The sequence below is a fragment of the Pteropus medius genome, unplaced genomic scaffold, assembly GCF_902729225.1.
Source record: "Pteropus medius unplaced genomic scaffold, Ma_sr-lr_union100, whole genome shotgun sequence".
In the NCBI taxonomy this organism is placed as follows: domain Eukaryota; kingdom Metazoa; phylum Chordata; class Mammalia; order Chiroptera; family Pteropodidae; genus Pteropus; species Pteropus medius.
Window position 1 is genome coordinate 1,186,019 of NW_024356397.1, and position 26,310 is coordinate 1,212,328.

General features: G+C 35.8%; 1 protein-coding gene across 4 annotated transcripts in view; it reads left to right on the plus strand.

The window, feature by feature from the left end:
• LOC120602240 (cyclic AMP-dependent transcription factor ATF-7) overlaps positions 1 to 26,310 on the plus strand; it is a 73,932-nt gene that overhangs the window by 37,502 nt on the left and 10,120 nt on the right. For 2 of the 4 annotated variants that reach the window (XM_039862297.1, XM_039862296.1), the window contains exons 3-6: positions 16,831 to 16,927; positions 20,764 to 20,882; positions 23,947 to 24,084; positions 25,729 to 25,886. In XM_039862297.1, coding sequence (XP_039718231.1) covers positions 16,831 to 16,927; positions 20,764 to 20,882; positions 23,947 to 24,084; positions 25,729 to 25,886 — 512 coding nt within the window. Of the gene's footprint in view, positions 1 to 2,178; positions 2,365 to 16,830; positions 16,928 to 20,763; positions 20,883 to 23,946; positions 24,085 to 25,728; positions 25,887 to 26,310 lie in introns of all 4 variants that reach the window. The other 2 variants (XM_039862295.1, XM_039862298.1) reach the window with 2 other exon arrangements.

The following is a 26,310-nucleotide window of genomic DNA, read 5'->3' on the forward strand; positions in this document are numbered from 1 at the left end:
AAAAGGTAGAGAACATAGGAGAACAGAAAATACAAAAGAATGAAAAAACATGATATATTCAAAGAAACTATAAGTAGCTTGATGTTGATAGAACACAAATTGTAGAGAGCAGCAGGAGATGAAACTGCAGAAGTTAACGGACAGTTTCTGGGGAAACTGATGTGTTGCTGCTGTTTTAGATCACTGTAACAGTCAAGGTGCATGTGGATACATGTTACTGTTACTTTTCCTCTGCTTGCCTGTGTTTTTTTAATTAGACCGCTCTATTCAGTGGACAACATTCCAAAGAGTATCTCTTATGGTTAAAAAGCAAATATCCAAAATTTAAGGAATTTCCCATTTGCCTGGTTTTATTTCAAAACTCTCCAAATTAGACACAAAGAAAATCAGCTGAATATGTCAACAAATTAGGGAAAGAATTTTTTTTCTTTATTAAATTAAGGTGGCAAAGCAGAATTAGTATACTCTACAAGCTTCTGGTTTTTTCAAGAGATCTGCCAAACCATTGAGTCTTTGCCTATTTCTTTACCAGCCTATAACCTCTTGTTAAGGCCCTGGGTACTTAAGCTTTGATAGTTTCTTTAAAACAAAAATATATTGCTACATTTTGGAATTATTGGTGGGTGAGTGAGTGAGTGTGTTTGGAGACCGAAAGATATCTCTTTATTTTCCTTTGAGGACTTTAATGGTACCCCAACTAAGTGGCTACATTTGGAAAATAGAATACTAAAAGGTCTACCATTGGGCAAGAGCTGTGGAGAAATCAATTAGCCATGTAACTGACACAAAACCAAGCCCTGCTGAATAGCTACTGGGATCTCTCTGCTCCTAGGCCCTGGTCCTTTAAAGTTTGTTAAGCATGTAATCCATCCAAGTAAGTAGCTGCCATCTAAAGAAAGATAGTGGATATTGTTGTAAATTCTTAAATATAGTTCCCAAGAGTGCCCTGTAGTTTAATAAAGAGCCAGCCATTGGGTATTGAGGGAGAGAGGCAGCGAGGAATAAGAAAAGATGTGGTTCAAACTAAAAACTCCACACCTTAGTAAAGAGGTGTGGAGTAAAGAGCAGCCTCTTAAGGTCCCTCACTCCTCCCATTTTGCCCTTCCAAAAACCCAAACATTATATAACCATTGTTTTTAAGGAACCCTGGGCAATAGGTAATGATGAGATGGAATAATTTATTTGATATACTATGTGAAAATAAAATTGGAATTCTGCATTTGTTGAATGGAATTAAACTGATAAATGCTCATGAAGTTATAGAATGAGATACTTTCTTATGTATTTCACTTTCTAAGTTCCTTAAATAGAAAAAGAGGAAAAGTCTATATATCTTGAAAATCATTATTGGTTAGGAACGGTTTCAGCTACAAGTAACTAACAATAGCTTAAAACTTTGTGAATCCCTATAACACAAGAATTAAGACTCTTTGAGCAGCTAAACTAGAGGACCTAGGTTCTTTCTATCTCTCTGCTTTGCCATTTTTAGCTTTTACCTTTTAGTTTCAAGTTAGTTTCCTGACAAAGGATGAGGAAGAAAAATGGGTGAGCACCAAGGACTTTCCTTCTCTAGCTTTCTCTTTTATAAGGAAACAAAAGCTTCCCCAGAAGTACAGTCTTCTACTCTAAACCCCACTGTATTTCTGTGTCGTTGTCCTGAACTGTGTGACAGATTTAATGTTAGCTGCATGGGAGGTTGGGAAAGTGAGTATCTGGTGTTTTGGTCTTTATAGTAGGAGGGTTGAGTATGGGAGTTGGGTTAAAAAACCAATAGTGCCTTCATCAGACCTATTGCCTCTTCCCTTTCTCTACCCTGCTACCATCCCCTCCTCTCAAGTAATCCAGCACACAAGACATTAATTAACAACAATCTTTTCAGGACCAGAAAGGCCTGATAAGCCATTCAGATTTCCAGTTTTAAAGTCATTGGACACAATTTAGTTTATAGCCTTACTGAAGAAAGTCACAAGACAATATCGTTAAAAAGAGAAAGAAGGATTCTGGGAAGGTGATGGAGTAAGAAGCATCAGGGATCTGTCTCCCCACTTAGACAACAGTTGTACTGGCTGAGTCTGTCTAACATAACCATTTTGGAACTCGAGTCTATTGAAGGCTTGCAACATTCAGGGGAAGTACTGGAGGATAAATTGTGGTTAATTTAAGTCAATTTCTGTTCAGGACAGGAGCAGCTAACCATCCGCATCCTGCATCCTCAGCCAGTTGCCAGGTAGCTGTGCATATGTTCCTGGAGCACCTTGTACACAGTGGGTAGGAGCTATGACGGGCAAAAAAGACCCTGTTCTCCAGATATCAGGGATCTGTTTTCTGATTGTTACTTCTGATCACAGAGGTATAGACAAAGAGGTGGGTAGCCTCTTCGTTGCTTCTCCACCCCTCTCATTGTTATAAGTCCTCCACCTCTCGGCGATGTACTTCTAGAGGATTTAAAGGAGCTGCACTTTTTCCTCCCCTTTATTTTTACTTTTTACCCTTTCATGAGCCAGACATTAAAGACTAGGACATTCAAAAACAATTGCATATATGGAGAAAATTAGAAAGTGACTGCACATGTTCAGGGAAAGGCTCAGTAAAAACCTAAGAAGATACTGCATGTACACCTCAGACAGATCTTTGGCACAGAGATACCCTACAACAATCGAAAATCCAAAAACAATAAGAAAAATCAACAAACCCTAGAGAAGGGGGAGAATGTGATTTTCAAAGTTATGACTTTATTAGATTCAAATGACTACTGTTCAATAAAAAAATCACAAGGCATACAAAGAAATAGCAAAGTATGACCATTCAAAGGAAAAAAATAAATCACTGTCATGAAAAGACCTGGTGGCAGATCTACTAGACAAAGACTTTAAAGCAGTTGTCTTAAAGATGATCAAAGAACTAAAGGAAGATGTAGAGAAAATCAAGAGAACAATGTATGAACACAGTGGAAATATCAACAAGAAAATAGAAAACCTAAAAAGAAACCAAAAAAATTCTGGACCTGAAGAGTACAATAATTGAAATGAAAAAAATCTACTAGAGGGATTCAGAGGCAGATTTGAGCAGGCAAAAGAAAGAATCAGCAAACTTGAAGGTAAGAGAATGGAAATTATTGAATGAGGCACAGAAAATAAAAATCTTTGGAGTCCAGAAGACCGTGGGCCAATGTATGCAAAGTGTTAAAATAAAAAACTGCCAACCAAGAATACTGTTTCCAGCAAAACTGTCCTTCAAAAGTGAGGGAGAAATTAAGATGTTCCCAGATAAACGAAATCGGAGGGAGTTCATGACCACTAGTCCTGCCCTACAAGAGAGTCCTGAAAGGTGAAATGAAAGAATGCTAGACAGTAACTCAACACTATAGGGAGAAATAAAAATCTCAAAAAAAGTAAATACATGGGAAACTATAAAGCTAGTATTATTGTAAGAATGGTTTGTAACTACACTTTTTGCTTTCTATATGATTTAAGAGACTAATACATTTTTTTAATGAGTGTAAAAGCTAGCATTACTCTAATTTTGGTTTGTAACTCCAAATCTCGTTTTCACCATAACTTAAGAGACTAATGTATTTAAAAGATTATTAGTTTATGTATTGGGGCCCATAATGTATAAAGATATAATTTTGGTTTTCTAATCAACAACCAAAAGAAACAGAGGTGGACAGAGAACTGTAAAGGAGCAGAGTTTTTATATATTATTGAAGTTAAACTAGTATAAATTCAAATTAGAGTATTGTAACTTTAGGTTGTTAAATGTAATCCCCATGGTAGCCACAAAGAAATTAGCTACAAAATATACACAAAAGGAAATGAGAAAGAAATTTAAACATTTTGCTATAAAAAATCAACGAAACATAAAAGAAGACAGTAATGCAGGAAATGAGGGACAAAAAAAGCCGTATAGCATGTAGAAGACAGCACGATGACAGAAATGTTCCCTCCTTATCAGTAATTACTTTAAATGTCAGTGGATTAAACTCTTCAATCAAAAGACAGAGACTGACAGAGTGGATAAAAACGTGATCAAACTGTATGCTGTCTCCAAGAGACTCACTTGAGATCCAAAGACACAAACAGGTTGAAAGTGAAAAGATGAGAAAAGATGTTCTATGCAAATAGTAATCAAAAGATAGTAGTGGCAGCTATATCAGTATCAGAAAAAATAAATTTTGGATCAAAATAGGTAACAAGAGACAAAGAAGGACATTATATATTAATAAAAGTTTCAAGACAGCAAAAGGATATAACAGTTATAAACATTTACACATCTAATGACAGACTATCCAAAAAAAAAGAACAAAAATGACAAAATTGAAGAGAGAAATAGACAGTTGGCGACTTTAATACTGTACTCACAATAATGGTTAGAATGACTAGACAAAATAAGTAAGGAGATAGAGGATTTAACACAATAAACCAACTAGATCTACCAGATATATATATATGTATATATATATAAAAAACACTCCACAACAATAGCATACACATTTTTCACAAGTGCACAAGGGGACATTTTCCAGGATACACCATATATTAGACTGCAAATTAAGTCTCAATAGATTTTAAAAGATAGATAATGGTACCAAGTGTCTTCTCTGACCATAGTGAGATGAAGGTTATAAATCAACAGCAAAAAAATTGAAAAATTCACAAAATTGTGGAAATTAAACAATATACTCTTAAACAATGGATTAAAGAAGAAATCACAAGGGAAATTAGAAAATACTTACAGATGAATGAAAACAGAAACAACATGCCGACACCAATGGGACACAGTGAGAGCAGTGCTAAGGGAGAAATTTATAGCTATAAATGCTTACATTAAAAAAAAAAATTTAAATCAACAACCTAACTTTACAACTTAAGGAACTGGAAAAAGAACAAACTAAATCCTAAGCCAGCAGAAAGAAGGAAATAAAGATTAGAGGAGATTTAAATGAAATAGAGACTAAAAAAACAGTAGCAAAAATCAGTGAAACTAAAAATTGGTTCTTTGAAGAGATTAACAAAATTGACAGACTTTTAAAAAGCTAGATGGATGAAGGAAAAACGACTCAAATTACTAAAGTCAAATTAAAGTAGAGACATTACTACTGGTTCTACAGAAACAAAAAGGATCATATGAGAGTACAATGGACAATTGTACAACAAATTGAATAACCTAGATGAAATAGACAGGTTCCTAGAAACATAAAACCTACTAAGACTAACTCATGAAAAAAAGAAAGTCTGAATATACATATAACTAGTAAGGAGATTGAATCAACAATCAAAAATCTCTCATCAAAGTTAACTCCTAGACCTGATAGCTTTATTGATGAATTTTACTACACATTTCAAGAAGAATTATATCAATCCTTCTCAAACTTTTCAAAAAAATTGAAACGGAGGGAACACTTGCTAACTCAACATGAGGCCAAAGCCAGATAAAGACACTACAAGAAAACTACAGACCAATATCTCTTATGAACACTAATGGAAAAATCTTCAACAAAATACTAGCAAACAGAATTTAGCAGCATTTATACAGCATAATTATACACCATGACCAAGTGGTATTTATTCCTGGAATACAAGGTTATTTCAACATGTGGAAATTGATCAGTGTGGTACACACATTAACAAAACAAAGGGAGACAAAAAGACATGATCCTATCAATTGATGCAGAAAAAAGCATTTGACAAAATTCAATACGCTTTATATTATAAAAACACTCTATTCAATGGGAATACAAGGAAACTACCTCAACATAATAAAAGCCCTGTATGAAAAATCTATAGCATGCATCAGAAAGACAAAACTTTTCTTCTGAGATCAGGAACAAGTCAAGGATTCCTGCTTTCACTACTTATATTCAACATAGTACTGGGAGTTCTCATCAGATCGATTAGGCAAGAAAAAGAAGTAAAAGGCACCCATATTGGAAAAGGAGAACTAACATTATCTCTGTTCACAGATGATATGAATTTATATGTAGAAAACTCTAAAGATTCCACAAAAAAACCTATTAGAATTAATAGATGAATTAAGCAAAGTGGCAGAATACAAAGTCAACACATAAAAACCACTTGCATTTCTATACATGAACATCTGAAAAGGAAATTACAAAAAACAATTCCATTTATACTAGCATCAAAAGGAATAAAATACTTAGGAATTAATGTAGGAGGTAAAAGACTCATACAATGGAAACTACAAAACACTAGTGAAAAAAATGAAGATATAAATAAATAGAAACACATTCCACTTTCATGGATTAGAAGACTTAATATTATTAAAATGTCAATATTATCCAAAGTGATCTAGAGATTCAAAGCAATCTATATCAAAACCCCAATGACATTTTTTGCATTAATTTAAAAAAAATCTTAAAATTCGTATGGAATCTTAGGGGAACCCAAATAGCCAAAATAACCTTGAAAAAAGAATAAAACTTCCTGATTTCAAAACTTACTACAAAGCTACAGTAATCAAAACAGTGTAGTCTTGGCATACAGAAAGACATTTAGATCAATGGAATAGAATAGAGATTCCAGAAATTAACCCTCATATATGTGATCAAGTCATTTTTGACAAAGGTGACAAGACCATTAAATGGAGAAAGGACAGTCTTTTCAACAAATAGTGCTGGGAAAACTGGATCTCCATATGCAAAAGAATAAAGTTGGACCCTTCTTTAACACCATACACAAAAATTAACTCAAACCGGATCAAGGATCTAAATGTAAGACCTAAGACAATAAAACTCTTAAAAGAAAATATAAGACAAAAGCTTCATAACATTGGATATGACACCAAAGTTGCAAGGTAAGAAAAGAAAAAATAGATAAATTTAACTTTATTAAAAAATTAAAAATTTTATGCATAAAAAGACAGAGTAGGAAGGCTGCCCTACTCTGGAGAAAATTTTGCAAATCATATATCTGATAAGGGACTCATATCTAGAATATATAGAGAACTTCTAAAACTCAACAACAAAAAAACAACCTGATTCAAAAATGGGCAAGTAGATATTTCTTGAAAGAAGATATTCAGATGGCCAAAAAGCACATGAAAAGATGCTCAACATCACTAATCATTAGGGAAATGCAAATCAAAGCTATAATTAGATACCACTTTATACCCATTAGGATGGCTACTAAAAAAAAAAAAAGAAAACAATCATTAGAGAAGATGTAGAGAAATTGGAACCCTTATGCACTGTTGGTGGGCATGTAAAATGGTACAGCTAATGTGGAAAACAGTATGGTGGTTCCTCAAAAATTAAAAACAGAATTAGCATATGATCCAGCAATTTCACTTCTGGGTATATAACCAAAAGAATTGAAAGCAGGGTCTTGAAGAGGTATTTGTATGCCCACATTCATAGCAGTGTTATTCACAATAGCTAAAACATGGAAGCAACCCAGGTATCTGTCGACTGATGAATAGATAAACAAAATATGGTATATACATACAATGGGATATCATTTATCTTTAATAAGGTTAGAAATTCTACAGTATGCAACAACATGGATGGCTCGTGAAGAAATACTAAGTGAAATAAGTCACAAAAGATGCTAAATACTGTATGGTTTCACATATATGAGTAGTCAGAATCATTAAGACAGAAAGTGAAATGGTGGCTGCCAGGGGATGGGGCGGGGAGGGGAGATTGGGGAGTTATTATTTAGTGGCTATAGAGTTTTAGTTCTAGAAAATGAAAAGAGTTATGGAGATGGATGATGGTCATGGTCACACAATGTAAATGTATTTAATACCACTGACTTGTACACTTAAAATGGTAGATTTTGTTATAAGTATTTTACCACAATGAAAAATTAAAATTAAAAGGAAGTAGAAGAAATACGAAAATTTGTACTTCCTACTTTACTGTGATACTAGGGATTCCCATAGAAGTCGAGATGACCAGGACTTTGGCTACTTACATTGAAACCTGAAGTAAGATTGTATTTCTCAATCCCATCAAATAGTAAGCGAGATTTTAAAACAGAATACCTTACCTTTCCCAACTTAAACTGGTAAGAAATTATATTTGCCACCCTTTTTCCTACACTGCCCAATCTCTTAGAGTTGGCCTGTATCACCTTTGGAGCTCAGTTTCCTTTTTGTTGTGATTTGTTGGGTATCTGCAACTTACTTGGCATAAGACATTACCCATGAGAATCATGATTCTTTGCATTTGTCATAAGCAAGAGAGGGGAACAAGGAACCAAAATAAAAATGAGTGATCTGGTGTGACTGAGTCAAAACTTATACTACTTAGAGGAATGTTATATCAATGGTCTGAATGATGTAGAATAATACATTAATATTAATCCCAGATCATGATGATGATCCAGCAATTCATTGTTGACTCTGGTTTTAATATTCTTTTTCCACACACTCTCACCAGTTTGTTATCTTGTTTGTAATATACCTTTTCCTCTTGACAGAGATAAACTTTATAAAAGGAGGAATCCAGTTCTTGACACAGCTTGACTCCTGTGGCATATTGATATTCTTCCCTATAAAATTAAAGTAATTGAGACCCTAAAAGAAAATGCTTAAAAGAATATAGTTAAAATTACTATTAGTGGTTTGGGGAGTGAAGAAGTAAAAAGGTTGTTGTTTATGAATTGACATTTTTTGCACAAAGCATTTTAGTTGGTAATAAAGTTCGGTGATGGAATCAGATACCTGAAAAAAATAAATTGACCCACAAGACATAACACCAGGGTCCTTTCATACAACAGCAGTATAACTCTAGCACACTGCAATTATCTTAGGCACCTTTTTGTAATAAAGGGAATCTGGTATCTAACAAAAAAGTGAGGAGGATAAACTCATTCTCACTTACTTGCATAATGAAATATACTTTGGAAATGGAGATGCAAAGGCCATAACAGGGCACACACATTCTGAAAGTATGCCTTGTATGATCCGAGAATCCAAAAGTGAAAAGTTGTTTTTTTGGTTTTTTTTAAACAGTTATTCTCATGCCACTATATAAAACTTGACCCAATCACTGAAAAAGAATTTATTGAGCACCTACCATGTGCTCACCACTGGGCCAAGCCCCATCATGGGGAAGGTAAGGAGAGTAAAGAATAAGCGTAGGTTACATTTTTAATCCTCTAGTGATTTACAGTCTACTTTAAACTAAGAGACCATATAAACTAAAATTCTAAATTATGTGGTGCAAACCTGTCAAGTACCATACAAGTTCAGGAAAGATAGACTACCGAAGAGTAGAGTCATTAGAGAAGCTTTCAAAAAGCAATTGGATTTAACCTGGGCCTCGGAAAAATGGTAGGATTTGGATAAACGGAAGGGAGAGGGGAAAACATCTGAGAATAGGGGGATTGTGTGGAGGTAAAAAATTGAAAAGTAGACTTTGCAGATCAGTAGAAAGGCTGACCTGGATAGAAAGCATTAGTAGAAAAATAAGAGAAAATAAAGTCACAAAAATACAAGAGGACCAGGAAACTATGCATTTAACATTCCTTTAAAATCTTTGGGAATGATTTCAACCCACTTCCCCTCAGAGTCTATAGTTCTTTCCAATGATTTAAATCCGCTTTGCTGCCATTTTGACCTTTTCCTGTAGTCTTAATTTTTGAAGTTCTATTTGTTTCTTATTCCAAGCTCCTAATTCCATTGGGGTATTCTTGATTCTGACTAGGCCCAGCCTCTAGTTCCATAGGAAAGAGCCGGTATTTAAAATATCAACTCTCAAAAAATAAATAAAAATAAATAAAATATCAGCTCTCCTTTTGGATATGGATGGTAAAAATTCTCCCACCGTTGTACACATGGGACAAGAGTTTTGTAAGTTCGGGATGCTTTGTAGCACTTTAGTGAGATATGCTAGTTGGAATTTATTCAACAAATATTTATTAAGTACCTACTGTATGCAGGTACTGTTCTAGGTGTTTAGAATACTTCATTGCTTGCTCTCGAGAACTTATATTTTGCCAGATGATTTTGCCATTAGACCAACTATCAAATAATATCTCAGCTCTCAAAATTCATTCTTTTTATAATGGACTAATTTAGTCAGAGGGTTCTCCTTAAGATACTCAAACAGCTTTCCCCAAACTGAAAATTCTTCAATACACAGACAAAGGAATTTACCTTAGGTACAATTTGGTGGGTTCTCCCCTCCTTTAATTTGTCCTCCTTCGTTCCCCTGACAACATTTTCTCTAGAGTATTTTTGGGAAGAAGTTTCCTGTTTTTATTTTTCCTCTATAAATTACCTTGCTCACACATGCAGCCTATGAGCTGCTGCTGCTGTGGTTGTATTTATTTGTTGAATAATTCTGTACTTTGAAATGATTCATTCAACATTCATGAAGCATTCAAAGCAGGATATGTGACTCATTTAGTAAACAGTAGCATCTTGAAGTAGAGAGCAGGAGCCTAGGATTGACTAAGGTACAGATGAAAGTTATGTTGGCTTTGAGGTGTGTGTATTCAGTCCCTTCCCTTCTCCCTTTCCCTACTTTCCCAAACTTAAATGATATCTTGCATTGGGAATAGAAGCACTCAGTGAGGGTGAGAATCTTTATCAAGATTGTTGCAGATCTCCCAGTTTCTTCTTTCAGAATATGTGATCAATTGAAGTGATTAAATAGTCTACAAGAAAAGGTCAGTTATTTTCACCTTGCTCACCACCGATATCACTATATGCTAGAGCTTGCTCCCCATAGTTTCTCAGATTTTCTCTGGCTTTTTCATACTGTTTTCCTTCATCAAAATATGTCCAAGAGTACTTGATACTGTAATAAAAGAAAGCTATTCTGTCCATGAAGTCCTGCCAAACCCAGAAACTTGGGAGAAGGGGATAGTTAGGTTTCAGTATAAATAACTTTTCAGACTATCACAAATATAAACTCAATTCCTTGTATTGTTCCATGATAGTTTAGGCATTCAGAGCTCATTTTCCAATAACTAAGAGTCCTGATTTGTCTCCTTCCCCTAGTCTACTCTTCTAAAACAAGGAAAGGGACGTGAATTAATCATAAGTCAGGATATAAGAGCCTTTTTAAATGTGAGACAAATCCACTGTGATGGCCAAAAACAACATTTCAGGAATGAATTTGGCTGGGGGTTGAGTGCATATTATACAGAAATTTCGTTGGTCACAATACTTTACCAAAGATTTAGCTTGAAACTCTTACATTTCTAATGCCCATATGCCTGTGCCTGGTTCAGAGTCAACAGACAAAAATTTAGCTGTAGTTTGGTCTGAGCCTTTGCCCAGAGCCTTCTCTTCTAAACAGTACTGCTATTTCCAAAAGCTTCTGAGAGGCTAGTATTAATGAGATTGAGAGAAGAACTCTCCCTAAACATTGACTTGTTTAGAATTATTTTGCAAAGAAAAACTAATTTTTACTACAATACCTGTCTACCTTGAGATTTTAAAAAGTAAAGAGGAGAGAACTAGCTGAATACATGCTCTATGGCAGGTACTATACAGTTTCAAATAGTTCTTTCATTTAAAAGCTGAAGGGTTTGAGGAAATCTTCTGGGATGTCTGAAATGTTTCATATCTTTTTTTCCTTGAAGAGAACAATAATTATTTTATTAAATTTACTTATATTTATAAAACCTTGGATTTCCTAAATAATTAAAAATACTGTTATTCCTAGTGCAAGTCTGAGGACATGAGAGATCTTTGTTATTATTATTAAAGTATAGTTGACATACAATATTATATTAGTTTCAGATGTAAAACAGGGTGATTCAACATCTATGTATACTTTATAAAGTGATCACCATGACAATTCTAGTAACCTTCTGTCACCATACAAAGTTACCGTGATCTTATTGACTCTTTTCCTTATACTGTACATTAGATCCCCATGACTTACTTATTTTATAACTGGAAATTTGTACCTCTTAATTCCCTTCACCTTTTTGCCCATCCCTCCACTCCCCTTGATCTGGGTTGTGATTACACAGGCATATACTTATATAAAAAATTGTTGAGCTGTACACTTAAGATTCGTGTTTAGTATGTTTTACATCACTTTTTTAAATCAAAAATCTTAAGACTTCATTCATTGAAATGTATTCTTGATACTCAGTTCCCACCATCTGTGTTCTTCAAGGCATTCCTCTTTACTTAGTTCTGTTCATTTAGTCAGTTTGCTAGTAGGTAGGATTCCAGATTCTTCTATCGCAGAGGATGGGCAAGAATGAAACTTCCTGGAAATGAAAGTGTTTTAACCAAAGATCTCCCATGGAAAATTGTCAATAAGAAACTATACTTTTCCCGCGCATTCTGCGACTAATACCACTTTTCAGATTGACTTCCTCAGACTGGCTTCTTAGCATTTATTTCTTAAACTAAGAAAATCTCCTTTCTCACTATTTTTTTCCTCTATCAGGGAGTGAAAATCAGAAATAGCCAAAATTGTTTTGATTTGCTTCTTCTGCATTATCTCTTTGTTATTAACAAGGCAGTGCATGAGAATTCCATTTAATCTGTTCTCCCAATTACAATGCCTTCTGTCTCCATCATCCTAATTTCCCTAAGCAGTTTCAGATCTGTAGTACATCAGCCATTTTATAAAGTGAGGTTGGGAGTTTTCTGCCTGTTCTTTTCCTTCCAAGTTTCAAATCCAAAAACATGTGTTAGCCATTTGGCAAAAACTAAAAAACAGTCTTTTTTTCTTGTTTCTGTCTTTCCCTGTAACCCTGTAGCAGGGTTTCACAACAGAGTTACAATTGACATTTTGAGTCAGATAATTCTTTGTTTTGGGGTAGCTGTTCTGTGCATTATAGGAAATTTGTCAGCATCCTAGACCTGTACTCTCTAGAGGTCAGAAGCATCTGTCTACTTGAGACAAACAAAAATGTCCCAAACATTGCCAAATGTTTCCTGGGGAGTGAAGTTGCCTCTGGTTGAGAGTCACTGCTATATAGTTTATAAAGTTCATTTAGAGAAAATCGGTTTTGGGGGAAAGATTCAAGATCGGTATATGACTAAAATTCCTATCAGATCTTTGGGCATATTATTTAGATCACAGCTGTTCAAAAGAAATATAATGAAAACCACAAATGCAAGCTACAGATGTAATTATAATTTTCTAGAAGCCACATTAAAAAGTAAAAATAAGGGAAATTAATTTTAATATTTTATTTAACCCAATATATCCAAACTATTCTCATTGCAACATGTAATCAACATAATGAGATATTTCACATTTCTTTTTTTGTACGAAGTCTTTGAAATCCAGTACATCTTTTGACTTACAGTACATTTTAATTTGGATTAGCCACATTTCAAGTGCTCAATAGCCACTTGCAATTGTGGCTACCATATTGGATAGGGCCGATCTAAATCATCTTGGTCACTAGATAGGGTGCATATTAGCACATAATACTTTCCCTCCCCCGTTTATACTAATAAACTGTCCTGAATCATTTACTTGAGCATAATAAGACTCTAAACTTATTACCATACAAATCTTCTCAAGGCTTCTAAACTGCCTTTCTGATCCAGTATGAAAAAATTTTCAGCCCCCGTTTTAAATGATAATAGACCTCTGTGTCTTGGAGATGGTTAATATTTACAAATTTATTGAAAACTATCATTATTTGCCCTATAACCAGAGTGAGTGTTCCCTGAGTGGCTCATTGCTAAAACCTTAGTCATAGGTAAAAGTCAAACAACAAAGGAAGACCCATTAAGGGTCTTTACAAGTGAACAGTTAGATTTTTTTTAATGCGCAACAATTCACAAAGGAAATCTTTTGGGGAGCTTATTCATCCATTTTCATTCAATAGAATATATTTTTAAAAATCAAAGTTTTTTATCACTTAATAATTTTAGATATTTTAATTGAGAATTTGCTTTCAGAGGGATAGCTTCCTAAGTATGCAGTTCAAGACTAATAGAGAATTAAGAGTTAACTATTAATAAATGAGAGAATATAAGGAACAATGAAATAATAGTCAGATTGACATTCACTTTGATAAAAAGCTTTAGTAAACTTTTATTCTCCCCCTCCTATTCTAGCCGTACAAGAATTGTGTTAGAAATTGCAGGAAAGATGACTGGATCCAAGACCAGACCTTGCTTCTAAAAATTCTGCCCATTTGGCTCCTCCTTTGAAGCATACTACCCAGTTTAGTCAGGGTTTCTTAACTTTTGTGATGTCATGACCTTCATTGGTAGTTTGATGAAGCCTATTAAACCTCTTCTCAGAATGTTTTTAAGTTAATAAAATACATAGGATTACAAAGGAAACTAATTATTTTTAAATACAGTTATCAAAAATTTTTTAAATATTTGATCATGTAATATATGTACATTTTAATTTTAATGCATTTTTAATTAATGCATTAAATAACGAGTTTTAATGATGGGTCTGGTGACTACCATAATTTCAAAGTAATGGTGAGTATAAAGGATACTTTAAGATATTTGATAGCTATAATGTGATATGAAAGTATGATTTCTATTATGAAATTAGTAATGTTAAATGCAGTTAGAGTTTAGTGAGAATAAAGATGTAATTTTTTTCCTATCCATGTTTACAGTTATCAAACCCTCTGAGATGCTGATGCCACCTTAATTTCTCTTCAGACTCCAACTTTTGTTTTGGGAAAATAAAATATCTTAAGGGGGATCTGGGTGAAGTAGAGGGTAGTGGGGAGTGTGCAACAGAGAGGACCGAGAACTAGAGGACAAAGAAGACAAGTCAGGACTGTGTAGCAAAGCTGTAACAGAAGGAGAATTACCTTTTAAAATATTAAACAATTCTAACCAGAGCAAAACTTGGAAGTTTAAAATCTCCCAGCTCAGTTTTGAGCAAACTAGATTTCTAACAGTAGAAAAAGATTTTTTGCTTGAAAGTCATTCTTCTAGATTCTAGAACATTATGCAAAATTTTCTAAGCTACCTATATGAAATTTCCTTGAAGAATTTATAGACATATTCTTGAAAAAAAATTGTTGTAACATTTCCAGTGCATTTTGAAAATGTATGTCCCTGCCTAATCCACTACTCTTCCTGTCCCTCTAAAATGTTTTTTATCCATCTTAGGCTAGGTTCTGTTCATTTCTTTTTACCAAATTAATACCTGGCAATCCCAGACCCTCTCTAGTGACTTGTTTACCCTGTAAATACCATACCCCTAGTTAACAGACTTCTCTCCTTTCCCCACCCTTTTTCCCTTAGGGAAAAATCTGTGACCGAAAAAGTTGATGCTTAGCTTAGGGTTAACCAACTATAGAACACTAAAGTTCTCTGTTAAATTTCCCCCACTTTATTCAGTTTTATCCCAGATGCATTGGAAACTGCTAAGGCATTCTTCTTTTGACTGTTTTACTTCTTAGTTCTTTATACTTTTAAATGAAAATTCGCTTAGCCCTTTAGGCCTGTATGCCTAGCCTAGAAAAATTTTAGATCTTAAACTGGCATTAGTTATGATAGGGCTCAGAGCAAACTTGGGGGAAGTTTCTTTTCATTTCTGGTAAAATAAAAGAAACAGTTCAGTGTTGCTTTCTTGACTGGATAGGGGCTAGGATGGGGCCAACTCCTGTCTATTTAGTTTGCAATGAAGAAAAGCTGTGGAAAAAAGGGCTAAAAGTATAGTGTTCAGTGGGAAATGTGTATCTAATGAGGAAAGTAAAAAAAAAATTATTTTTTTAGAAACAAAAGACAAATAGAAGCGTGTTTCAGAGCTGGCTGGTGAAGGAACTGTGAAAAACTGCAGCATTCAAGCTGTTACTGTGTTGCAGCATGTTTTAATGAAGGAACATGGGCAGCCAGCCTCAAAGGGAATTTTGTGGGTATCATTCTTTTGAATTACTGCTGTTCATCTGTTCTCTTCACCTCCCCCTTCTAGAGAAGGGGTCGAAGCATACATTATTGTCCAGTAACCCTGTCTTCCTTCGTCATAAACTGAGGCAGACCTAGCCTCACCTTTTCATTGCCCTTTCACCCAAACCCCTAAATAAATAAAATCTATAAAATCTCCTTTTCCCTTCCCCTCATCCTGCCTGCAGGCTTCTCCCTACCCTAACAAAAAAACAACTTTTTGCTTGCATTTTTATTCTACCATTCTATAGCCAGCAGCATTGCACTTGTCCCTTTATGGCTGATGGTGCCCAGGCGGGCTGCCCACGACAGCATTTGGCCAATGGGGCTGGTGTGTGTGCCATTACTGCTGGCCATTGGGCCTCTGTCCTCTACAGCTCCATCCTGACTCATTAAAACCCTGATCCAAATAGCTGGGCAGGCGCCTGCTGCAGCAGTGTGGGGGCCAGGAAGTTAAATGGTTCTCCTAATCCTGCATAATTTATCTCCCTGTTAGACCCCTCATAAATAGTCCAATTCAGTCCCAATATGGAAAGCTTCATTCTGAATTTCCTGTTTTTGTGATGACCAATGAGTGCCCAGCCTTTCCTTTCTTCTCTCTTTATTATTATTATTAAAAATTATTTTCCCCTTGTTTGTTACAAGTTTGCCTTAATGTTTTTTTGGTTTTTGTTTTTTTCTTTTGGAGCCTCCTGGCTGGACCCCACTTCACCAACAATCTGTCCATTTCTCTCATTTGGACCTAACGTTACAGAGCAGTTGGTGCTACTATCTTTCTCTTCCTCTCTCCTCGCAGCTCTCTAGTGCCTCTCTTTCTCCTTCCCTGTTTTCTCTGTTTAAATCCATTGCCTCTCCTTTTCCATCACTTCGAATTTTTTCTCCTTTCCATTCCCCGTCCAGTCCTCTTTCTAGCAACCAGCCTTACTGCAAGATGTTTGGTAGGACATTTTAAAAGGGCACTGAATTGCCTTTTTTTTTCTTCACATCTCCGTTTCTGTTTTGTTTCAGAGATTTACAAATGAGGACCACCTGGCAGTTCATAAACACAAGCATGAGATGACATTGAAATTTGGCCCAGCCCGAACTGACTCGGTCATCATTGCAGGTATTTGCTGCCCCAGAAGCCACTTGCCTTAATATCACTAGACGGTTAAGATTAATACCAGGGACCAGATGTACCGGGAGCTATACTCCCTTTTTCCCATTAGGAGCCCTTATGTGATCTGCATTTAATCAGGAAAAAGGAACACTAAAAGCTCCCAAGTTTCTGTTGTGTGCCCTCCACTCTGTTTTTAACACAAAATCAAGTTCTGTGGTTTCTGAGGGTAGATGTGTTGAAGTTTTGTCTTAGTCTTTTTCAGTCTATTCCCTCCTTGCCTTTTTTTATTAAGACTTTGGCAGATTGACAGACAAAACACGCCTTTGACACTTCTCCCTACCCACAGTGAAGAGGTGAACAAAAGAAAGCAAGGAAGCCAACCTAGTCTGGCTGCTTCTCTTCTATCGGGTGTCAGTCCCACTCCCCACCCCTCCCCTAGCAGGCGGATTATCAGTTCGGAAATTCAGCTTCCCTTATGAACCCACATACCATTGAGGGCACATTTCCAAAGCTTAAACAAGACATTTAGTCAATGGGACTTTTCTAAGCCAATTTGGTTGACCTGGAACCTCTCATCGGTTGTTTTAGATATTGTCTTGCTTACATATGCCATCTCAAGGGACCATTCTCAACAACGTCTCTCAAACTGCGTAGCAGTTCTGTTGTGCCATTTTTGTTTAGACAGACATACAAACTAAAGTGAACTGCTTCTTTTGATACCATGATTTCTAATTTCGTCTGAGTTAAGCAAGCTTACCTCAATATTTAACCAATGGGGGATTTAGTTGGTGGTTATTACATCCGTTAATAACTCAGGAAAGGCAGTTTCTTTAAGTGCTCCTGGCCAAAATGCCACTTGAGATATAGAGAAAGAGAAAAAGAACCTTCTCTTCATATATGGAGAAAGGGACTTGCCCTGACAGATCTCCTATTCCTTATTAATTAATCAAATACTTGTTGAATATCTGCTGTGAACACTAGGTTCTTTGCTAGGAGCTTGTATATTGCAATGTCTGGAAAAAGACATGAGTGGGGACACTGTCATTAATGATCCTTATGAAAGCCTGGGGGAGGTCTTAGAAAAGGGTAGAAAGGGTATAAATATATATGTAAGTAATATATACTTAAGTTTATTAAGTCAGGGCATTTTTTATGAAAAAAAATCAGTATTCAAAGTCAAATATTGTTTGTGAATAATACAAACAATAAAAATACTAAGAGAAATAATATTAAGTAGAATTAATCAGAGACAGTTTATGACAGAGGTATATTTGAGGCAAAGGTTATCAAGTTGGAGAGGTTATTACAAATGGGTAGAAAGGCTTTTGCAGAGTCTCCAGGAATATGAGAAAAATTTGATATAGGACAGCCCCAAGAAGAGAAAGTGTTTTCCTGTTATTCTTTGCGTGCTGTTCTGGAGTACTCATCCCATTGCACATGACTTCAGCTATCCTAACTAGGCTGGTAATTCTCATATATGTAAAGTAAGCTATGAGGTCTCACATGTATTCCAGCCCTTAATTGAACAGCTAACTTGGCCATCTTTCTATCATTCAAATATTCATGTCTTTGACTGAATTTATCTTAGTCCCCTAAAGCAACTACTTATCCCCTTATTCAGTGATATCAATATTCTCAAAATCTTGAGTTTTATTCTTTCTTCAAATTCTCTCTGTTCTGTTCCATACTGTTCTCTGAAGCCATCTTCATTATACTTGGATTCTTCCATAGTCTCCTAGCTGGACTTCTCGACTATTCTGTCATTATAATCCATCTTGTATTTTATTGAAAAGCCAGTCTTCCTTAAATTCTCCTCTGCTCAAAAATCTACCATTATCTTCCCATTTTCTTTTGCTTTAAGATTATTTATACTTGGATATTTAGGCTTTTCATAACCTAGCCTCATGATACTTCCCAACTTTATGTACAACTTATATATCTAACATGATTATCTCTTGACCTAGACATACCTTTTTCTCCTAATCTATACATAGTGCCCATACCTTGCCTCTCTCTATGACTTCATCTCTCTTACTCCTCTTATCGTCCCAATCTTCTCTTCTCTCTAACATCTAAAGCTATTCTTTAAGGTCCAGCTAAAGTCCCACTTCTTGAAACCTCCTAATTACTCTATCATTAATTTGTCTATTTAATTTCTACAACAATTTTATTTTCTACTGTACATGACACCTATTTTTTGTATACTATCCTGGCACCTATTTTTTGTATACTATGATGTTATCTGTATATATTAGTTTTATTTCTTCAACTAGAAAACACTCTCTCATTCTCTAGGGCAAGAGCCCTGTCTTATATTTGGGCAAAATTTCTATACTCCTATTTCTCTTCTCCCCACATTTACACATAAGTGAATGTATACATAGAAAGTATAAACACTTGTTGATTGTTTCAGAATCATCAGAGCAGGCTAAAGATTTTCTTATACATTTTTAGGCTGTTTCGCTGTTTGTTCAGAAATGGGAGAAGTTTGTATGAGCCTTAGATCAGAGATCCAAAGCCTCTTCTGCCATAGCTATACCCTTGGCTGCCCCATCCTGTTTCACTCGAGTTGTGAATTTTTGTGTGCCCTTACTGAAGTTCTGTCTAAGCATAAAGGACATTACCTCCACTCACCCGGGGATGGAGAGAGAGTGGCTTTATTGTTGGCCAACCAAAGCTGCCAGAGAAGCTTTTAAAACTATTTTGGGAGGTAGTGGTAACTTTTCTAAACACTCTGATTCAGAAGAGGTTTTGTTTAAAATTTTTTTTTAATTATGTTGTTTCCATGGAAAATCCCACTGGACTATTCCCAATCGATCATGCTAGAAGGAGTGATTTTAACCCCAGGTCTCACTCCTTAAAATATTATTTAAACATTGTTCTGTTTCTGTCATTCATTCTAGTGGTTTGGGATATGAGATGAATCTGTGAGGTGAATTCCAAGGAAAACCACCATAATAGAGTTAGGATCAAGGAACAAGATTCAACTGACCTAAGAGAAAAACTGGAAAAGCAAGATGGGGAGAGAGAAGTTCAAATCTAAAATTCAAGTTGCTTGAGAATTTCCCTTGGGTTACTGAGACCCTACCTCTTCCCAAGGACAGAGGCACTGTGTTGAGGAAAGATTTGTGCAGCCCCTGAGAGGATATTTTGGCTGGCAAATCTAAATCCAAATATCCTGGTTTCCGGAATTTGCTCTGGGCCTAGGTCTCTGTGAAATGAGCTCTATTGTTTGCAGTTTCCTTTTCTAGCTCACGATCTTGCTGTCTTGTTCCCCAGCCCCTAGATTTGCCTGGAATGTCTTCAGAAGGTAACAGACCCTTACATCAGTGACCACTGAAAGATAAGGCACCATTTCTAATTTGATAGCTTTAGCAAGCAAATTCAACCATCTGATCCTCAGTTTCTTCTCATCAGATTTTAAGGTCTATCTGCTTATACCTGCTCACTTCAGACTTAGACAGGGAATAAGTTTAAAGAGAGAATGTTGCTTAACTATACTTGATTTTCAAATCTGGAAGTTTCACAAACTCCACGTGGGTGGGTGGTTTTGTTTTATTTGGGGGTGAGGGAGGTGAAACCGCCTCTGGAAGAAAGATTGGTTACATGGATAGTCACACAACAAAGCATTGTTCTGTCTTCCCTCTGCTGGCCTTGAGGCAACACAGCACAGACACCCTCTGGTGGTTTAGCACCAGCTTTTACCTGCTAGAACTTCATAAAGCAAATTTGCCCCAACAGAGACTCTCTCCAAATAGAATAAAATGTGTTCTCTATATACATTCAAGTTTTAGTTTCAGGTCAGACTAAAATAGAATTTCCTTTTCTTTTCATGTCTACAGATCAGACTCCTACTCCAACTAGATTCCTAAAGAACTGTGAGGAGGTGGGGCTCTTCAATGAACTAGCTAACTCCTTTGAACATGAATTCAAGAAAGCTGCAGATGAAGATGAAAAAAAGGTAAGAGGCTGGTATTTTGCTGAAAAACTTGTGGTATTCAGATCTAGGCTATTCTCATTATGCCCTGGGATAACTTGCTTAATTGATTAATGTACAAAATTACAAGCTTGGTTCTATAGAACCAGGTAGTACCCACTAATCCTAGTCAGCCATCTAGGTCTTTAGGGGGTCTAGGTAATAGATCAGCCCAAGTCTATCTTCATCAAAAATCAGTCTATCTTCATCAAAAATCTACTTCCAGTAGAGCTTTAGTTCAGTAATTTATTCATTTAAATTATTTACTTTGAATATTTAAAGATGTTGAAAGATTATAAATTACTCATATTTTGTTAGATTGGGGGGGAGCAAATCTCACTCTTTTCTGAGCTAATCAGACTTCTCACCTGGACTTTTTTTGTTCAGTCAGCCAATCAACAAACGTTTATTGAATTTCTACTCTTCATTTCAGTATGTGTGGCTCTTACCTTCAAGTAGCTTTCTGGTAATATTGAAGACATTAAATCTAAAGAAGGATGTTCTTAGTGCCTTCCAAAGGAGATCAACCAGGACGGTGAAAGAATTAGAAAGAATTGGAAACATTTAAATAAATCGAAGAAGTTTTGCTTAGAAGAGAGAAGATTTAATGTGAACAAAAGTTCAGTCTTCAAACATTTGAAGAGGTTTTATATATAAAGAGGTTAAGATAATATCTATATCCTATATATAAGGCCCAGAAGTAGAAGTAGGACCAGCAGGTGGAAGTTATTACAAAGTATGTTCAATTATATGTAGGCCACTTAGTATAGATATTGTAGAGGGCATTAAAATGCTGGAATCCCTTCAGATCCTGAGGTGCTGTAATTCTGATTTTAGCTTTTATATTCCAGACCCCTAGAGAATCCTTTAGTTTAGAAGACCAGAGGAAATAGTTCAAGAAGCAGAGTCAAAGTAGTTTCCATGGAATGAGGGACTTGGGTTGGGGAAAAGGCAACTGGAAATTTCAGTTTACTTTAGAATTGGAGTTCTAGATTATTAGCCACTATTTAAAATCAGGTCTGTGTTCCATAATATTTCAGAAAAATCTCAATATTTCTATCTCAAAATGTGTGCAATTAACACATGTACCTCCCATAATTGCATGGTGCAATGAGGCATAGAATTCCATCAGAATATAGAAAAGCCAGGATATAAGAAAAAATGTCCATGGGAGTTCTTTCCTTCTAAGAGAGAGATAGCAAGAGAGTTGTGCATGATTTTTCCATTCAGCTTAAATGGTAAGAATGCAAGATAAAGTGTCCTTATCACTGGAGGTCTTTCTAAATTCCAAAGCTTTCTATGACCTTTTTATGCTCTCTCCGTCAAAGTAAAAGAAAGTAGGGTAACTTAGTGTCATATATTTGTAGGTCTACTTTGAAAAGGCAGAACTAACCACAGTCTTCCCCTTATTATTATTCTTTGGAGACCCAGGTCTCTCATCTCTCAGTTGCTTCAATCTATATGGTATAATTTTATTTTATAGCTTCTCTACCTCATCCCTACTATCATTTTTCCCTCCCCCAAAACAAAGAAATCAGTCAAATTGTTCCCACCAGGATATAAGGGATTTTAAACCAAACTCATTATAAGTAAATTTAAGAAAATTAGCCTCCCTTTAAAAGCTTCAGGTCTTTTCCATTGCCATTTAAGTTCAGTTGACACTTCCAGAAGGCCATTCATAGTTGGATTAGATCTTTACTCATTGGGTATCTCTTAGTGTTTCTTTCTGTCTGAACAGGGGTGGTCTTCACCTCGCCTTGATGGGAAGCACAGACTCAGTGGAAGATTGTTTTTAGGAGTCTTTTATGAGCCCCAAACTTTCCTGAACCACAGCTTTTCAAGGGGATGTCCCAAGGGGATTGGCGATTTTAAACTTGTGGTTGTATTTACTGAGAGGCCTCTCCTTCCCACCACTCTCTGACTTCAGAGATCCCAGAATTATGTCAATTAAGCCTGACATCTTAGCAATGTAGGAAAAACGAGAGCAGAAACGAAACCATCTTTGCTGTTGCTCAACCCATCAGCTTAGAGAAAAAGAACCATTACCACTTTCTCTAATGTGGTAGACACCAGATTATCTTTAGTTTGCTCAACTACCAAGAAGGTTTTTAAGGATTAAGGTAGAAAGGGAAAAGTTAGAACAAGTTCTTCTTTCACCAAGAAGCCTAGGATATGGGAAGAATAGAACGAAGAATCCACTTTGTCATGAAACTGAACTGCAATGCCAACCCTCCTGTCAAGATACAGTGTCAGAACCCTCATCTCAGATGGTTTGTTCTTCCTTGCAGAGCCATTTTTGGTTCCACAGTTCTGTGAGATGATCACACAACTGCTAGAAAAGTACTCTCTTTTCTTTCTGGTTTTCTCCAGTCCTGCTCCTAGGACCAAGTTGTAATTTCTTTCACTGATCAAGTGATCAGTCTTTCCTTTCTTTATTACCCCAAAACCCTACCTTTCTAACTTCTAACCTCTACCACCAGATTTTGGGGTGAGATCACTATCAAGCATGGAGAGGTCCCTGGAAAAGATCTTTCTTGTTTGCAGTACTTTAATAGCCAATTTGTCTTTATTTGCTATTGATAATTGGGTAATGTAATCATTCTGATTGGCAGAAAAACTGTCACAGTTCTCCAGTGGCCAACAGAGCTGGTTGGGAAAAGGCAGGCACTGAATTCAGGAATCATTTTACTTTCCTGTTTTACATGGATTCAAGTGATATCTTTTTTTCCTCCTTTCAGGGTCTCTATAAGCATTATAAGTATTTTTTTCCCTTGAGAATCTTTATAAATATTCATTCATGGTGAAGCAGATGTTATCTCCATTTTATAGTTAGGGAAACAGAAACCATGAGAAGTTAAAATGGCCAGAGTTGTATATAAAACCTATGCTTCACATTTCTTTGACTTGCAGTTCAGTGTTTTGACCAAGTGCTAAATTTCTTAGAAGTGTATTTCCTCATCTTTTACCTGGAAAGATGTAGATTCGACCTGAAGGGAATCATGGGGTCATGGGGTTAAAATAAACTATACTCATTTCTCTATTTTAACAGGCTGCTGCCGGGCCCCTTGACATGTCTCTGCCTTCCACACCAGACATCAAAATCAAAGAAGAGGAGCCAGTGGAGGTAGACTCATCCCCGCCTGACAGCCCTGCCTCCAGCCCCTGCTCTCCGCCACTCAAAGACAAGGTAAAATTCTCTACCAAGAGACATCCCAATTGTTAATTAATAGATGACATTATGATTAGTTGTATAAGTAGTGTATGATACAGGAGGATTTTTTATATTTAAATAAATGTTAATTGTTTAGAAGATTTATATAAATTACACCTGTTCTCTGACCCAGCAATTCTACTTCTGAGTCTGTATAAAATGAAATTAGTGCATATATCCACCAAAAGAAGTAGATGAGAATATGTTGTATTGGTAATAGTCAAAAAACGGGAAGGAAGCCATCAACAAAAGAATGAGTAAATAAACTGTGGTATATTTCTAAAATAGAGTACTGCATGGCATTAAAAAAGAATTAACTAATGATATACATAGCAGAGTGGATGATTCTCATTAATGTTATATTAAACAACAACAACAAAATTCAGGAAAAAAAGTACATACTAGATGGTTCCATTTACATCAGGTTCAAGAAGAGGCAAAATTACTTAATGACAATAGAACTCTAAATAATGTTTACTTCTTGTGAGGAAAGGTATGGATTGGGAATGGATATAGGAGAACCTTCTGGGGTGCTAGAAATGAGCACTCTGTCGTGATTTTACATATATAAAAAGTCATTTATATCCTTTAGGTTAATGTGCTTCATGTTGTGTATTTCAATAAGTGAAAAAAGAAAATCACGTAATTTATAAACTGGACATTAAATAATTTAGAAGAAAAAGTCTAGCCAGAGAGAAGTCTTCTGGTGACTTAAAGGGAATATCTACTAGGATTCTGAATATTATTTTTGTGAAGGAAATTTTTTACAAAGCAGTATTTTTTACAAATTTATTAAAATATAACACACATACAGAAAAGCACATAAATTGTAAGAATACAGCTCACTGAATTTTCATGACGTTTACAGCCTCTGCAACTAGGTTCCAGATTTATTAGAACCTCAGAGGTCCCCTTATGCTTCCTTTCAGTCTCTACTGCTCTACCAGTAGTTATTTTAATGCCCACTTTAGATAGAGTAGACCTCATTTTACCTTCCTCCATATTTTACTTCCCAAAATTACTCCCTTTATAAACAATACAACCTTCCCCCGACCTCTCTTCTTTTCATCAGCAACCAGTTCCTAGAGGCTGTCTGGAGATGTTTTCAGGGCCAGTGGCAATCTTAAGATCCTAACAAGTTAACAGTGGAAAGCAGTTTGTTTTATTACAATATGGTCCTTATTTAAACTTCCATAGCCCTTTTTTAAAGGTGTCTGTAAGAGATACTGGGTTGCCTTATCACTAGTCTTATACCTACCTTTTCCCATTAGAGATCTGAGGATTCTGAGGCATCAAGTTTAGAATGACACTATCTAGATTGTGAAAAATTATAACAATCCTTAGAATTTATGTGATACTACAGTGCTTCTACAAAGATTTCAAGTGATTTTTCAACTGTCATCTCATTCATATAGCCATCATCCCTGAAAGGGATATAGCAAAAAGTCTTAACTCAGCGTTCCTATTGAATGGGTAAGTGAGGTATGGTGTGTGGCCATGGAATGACACGAGTCACTCTGGTGCTCTTTCCAACAAATTGTACTAGATTTTACCAGCTACATATTTCCCTATAAGCAGTCCCTTAAAGCATTTTGTGATTTGTTGGTCTCTTCTCCCCAGGAAGTTGCCCCAAAGCCTATGGTGATCTCTACCCCGACGCCTACCATCGTACGTCCTGGGTCCCTGCCTCTCCACGTGGGCTATGATTCACTTCACCCAACCCTTCCCTCCCCAACCTCTGTCATCACACAGGCTCCACCATCTAACAGGCAATTGGGGTAAGTAAAGAGTGCTGAGAAAAACAATGAAGCCTGAGTCTTTTTCCACTTTATGAAATTATTTGATAAAACAGGGACTGTTTTTGAATACTCAAGGAAAATGAGTCACTGAGATTGTCTCTCAAAATAAATTTCCACCCCCATAAACAGAATCTCCTTTACCTTTTGGGTAGACAAGCAAGTATTTATTTGAGGGTAATACTTCGTTAATTTGGAAGTTTAATACTTCTTCAATCTAAAATAGAATCCATAAAGCTTTAGGAAGTTTATCATAATAGTGGAGGGTGCACAGGAAACTATATTTCTTGACCTCAATCTGTAGAAGTTTACTGAATGAATGAGGGGATGAAACCCATATGTTATCTTTTTTTGAGTGTTTCCCTCAGTCCCAGTTAGGATTCTCGGTCTTTGTTACCCCAAAGTT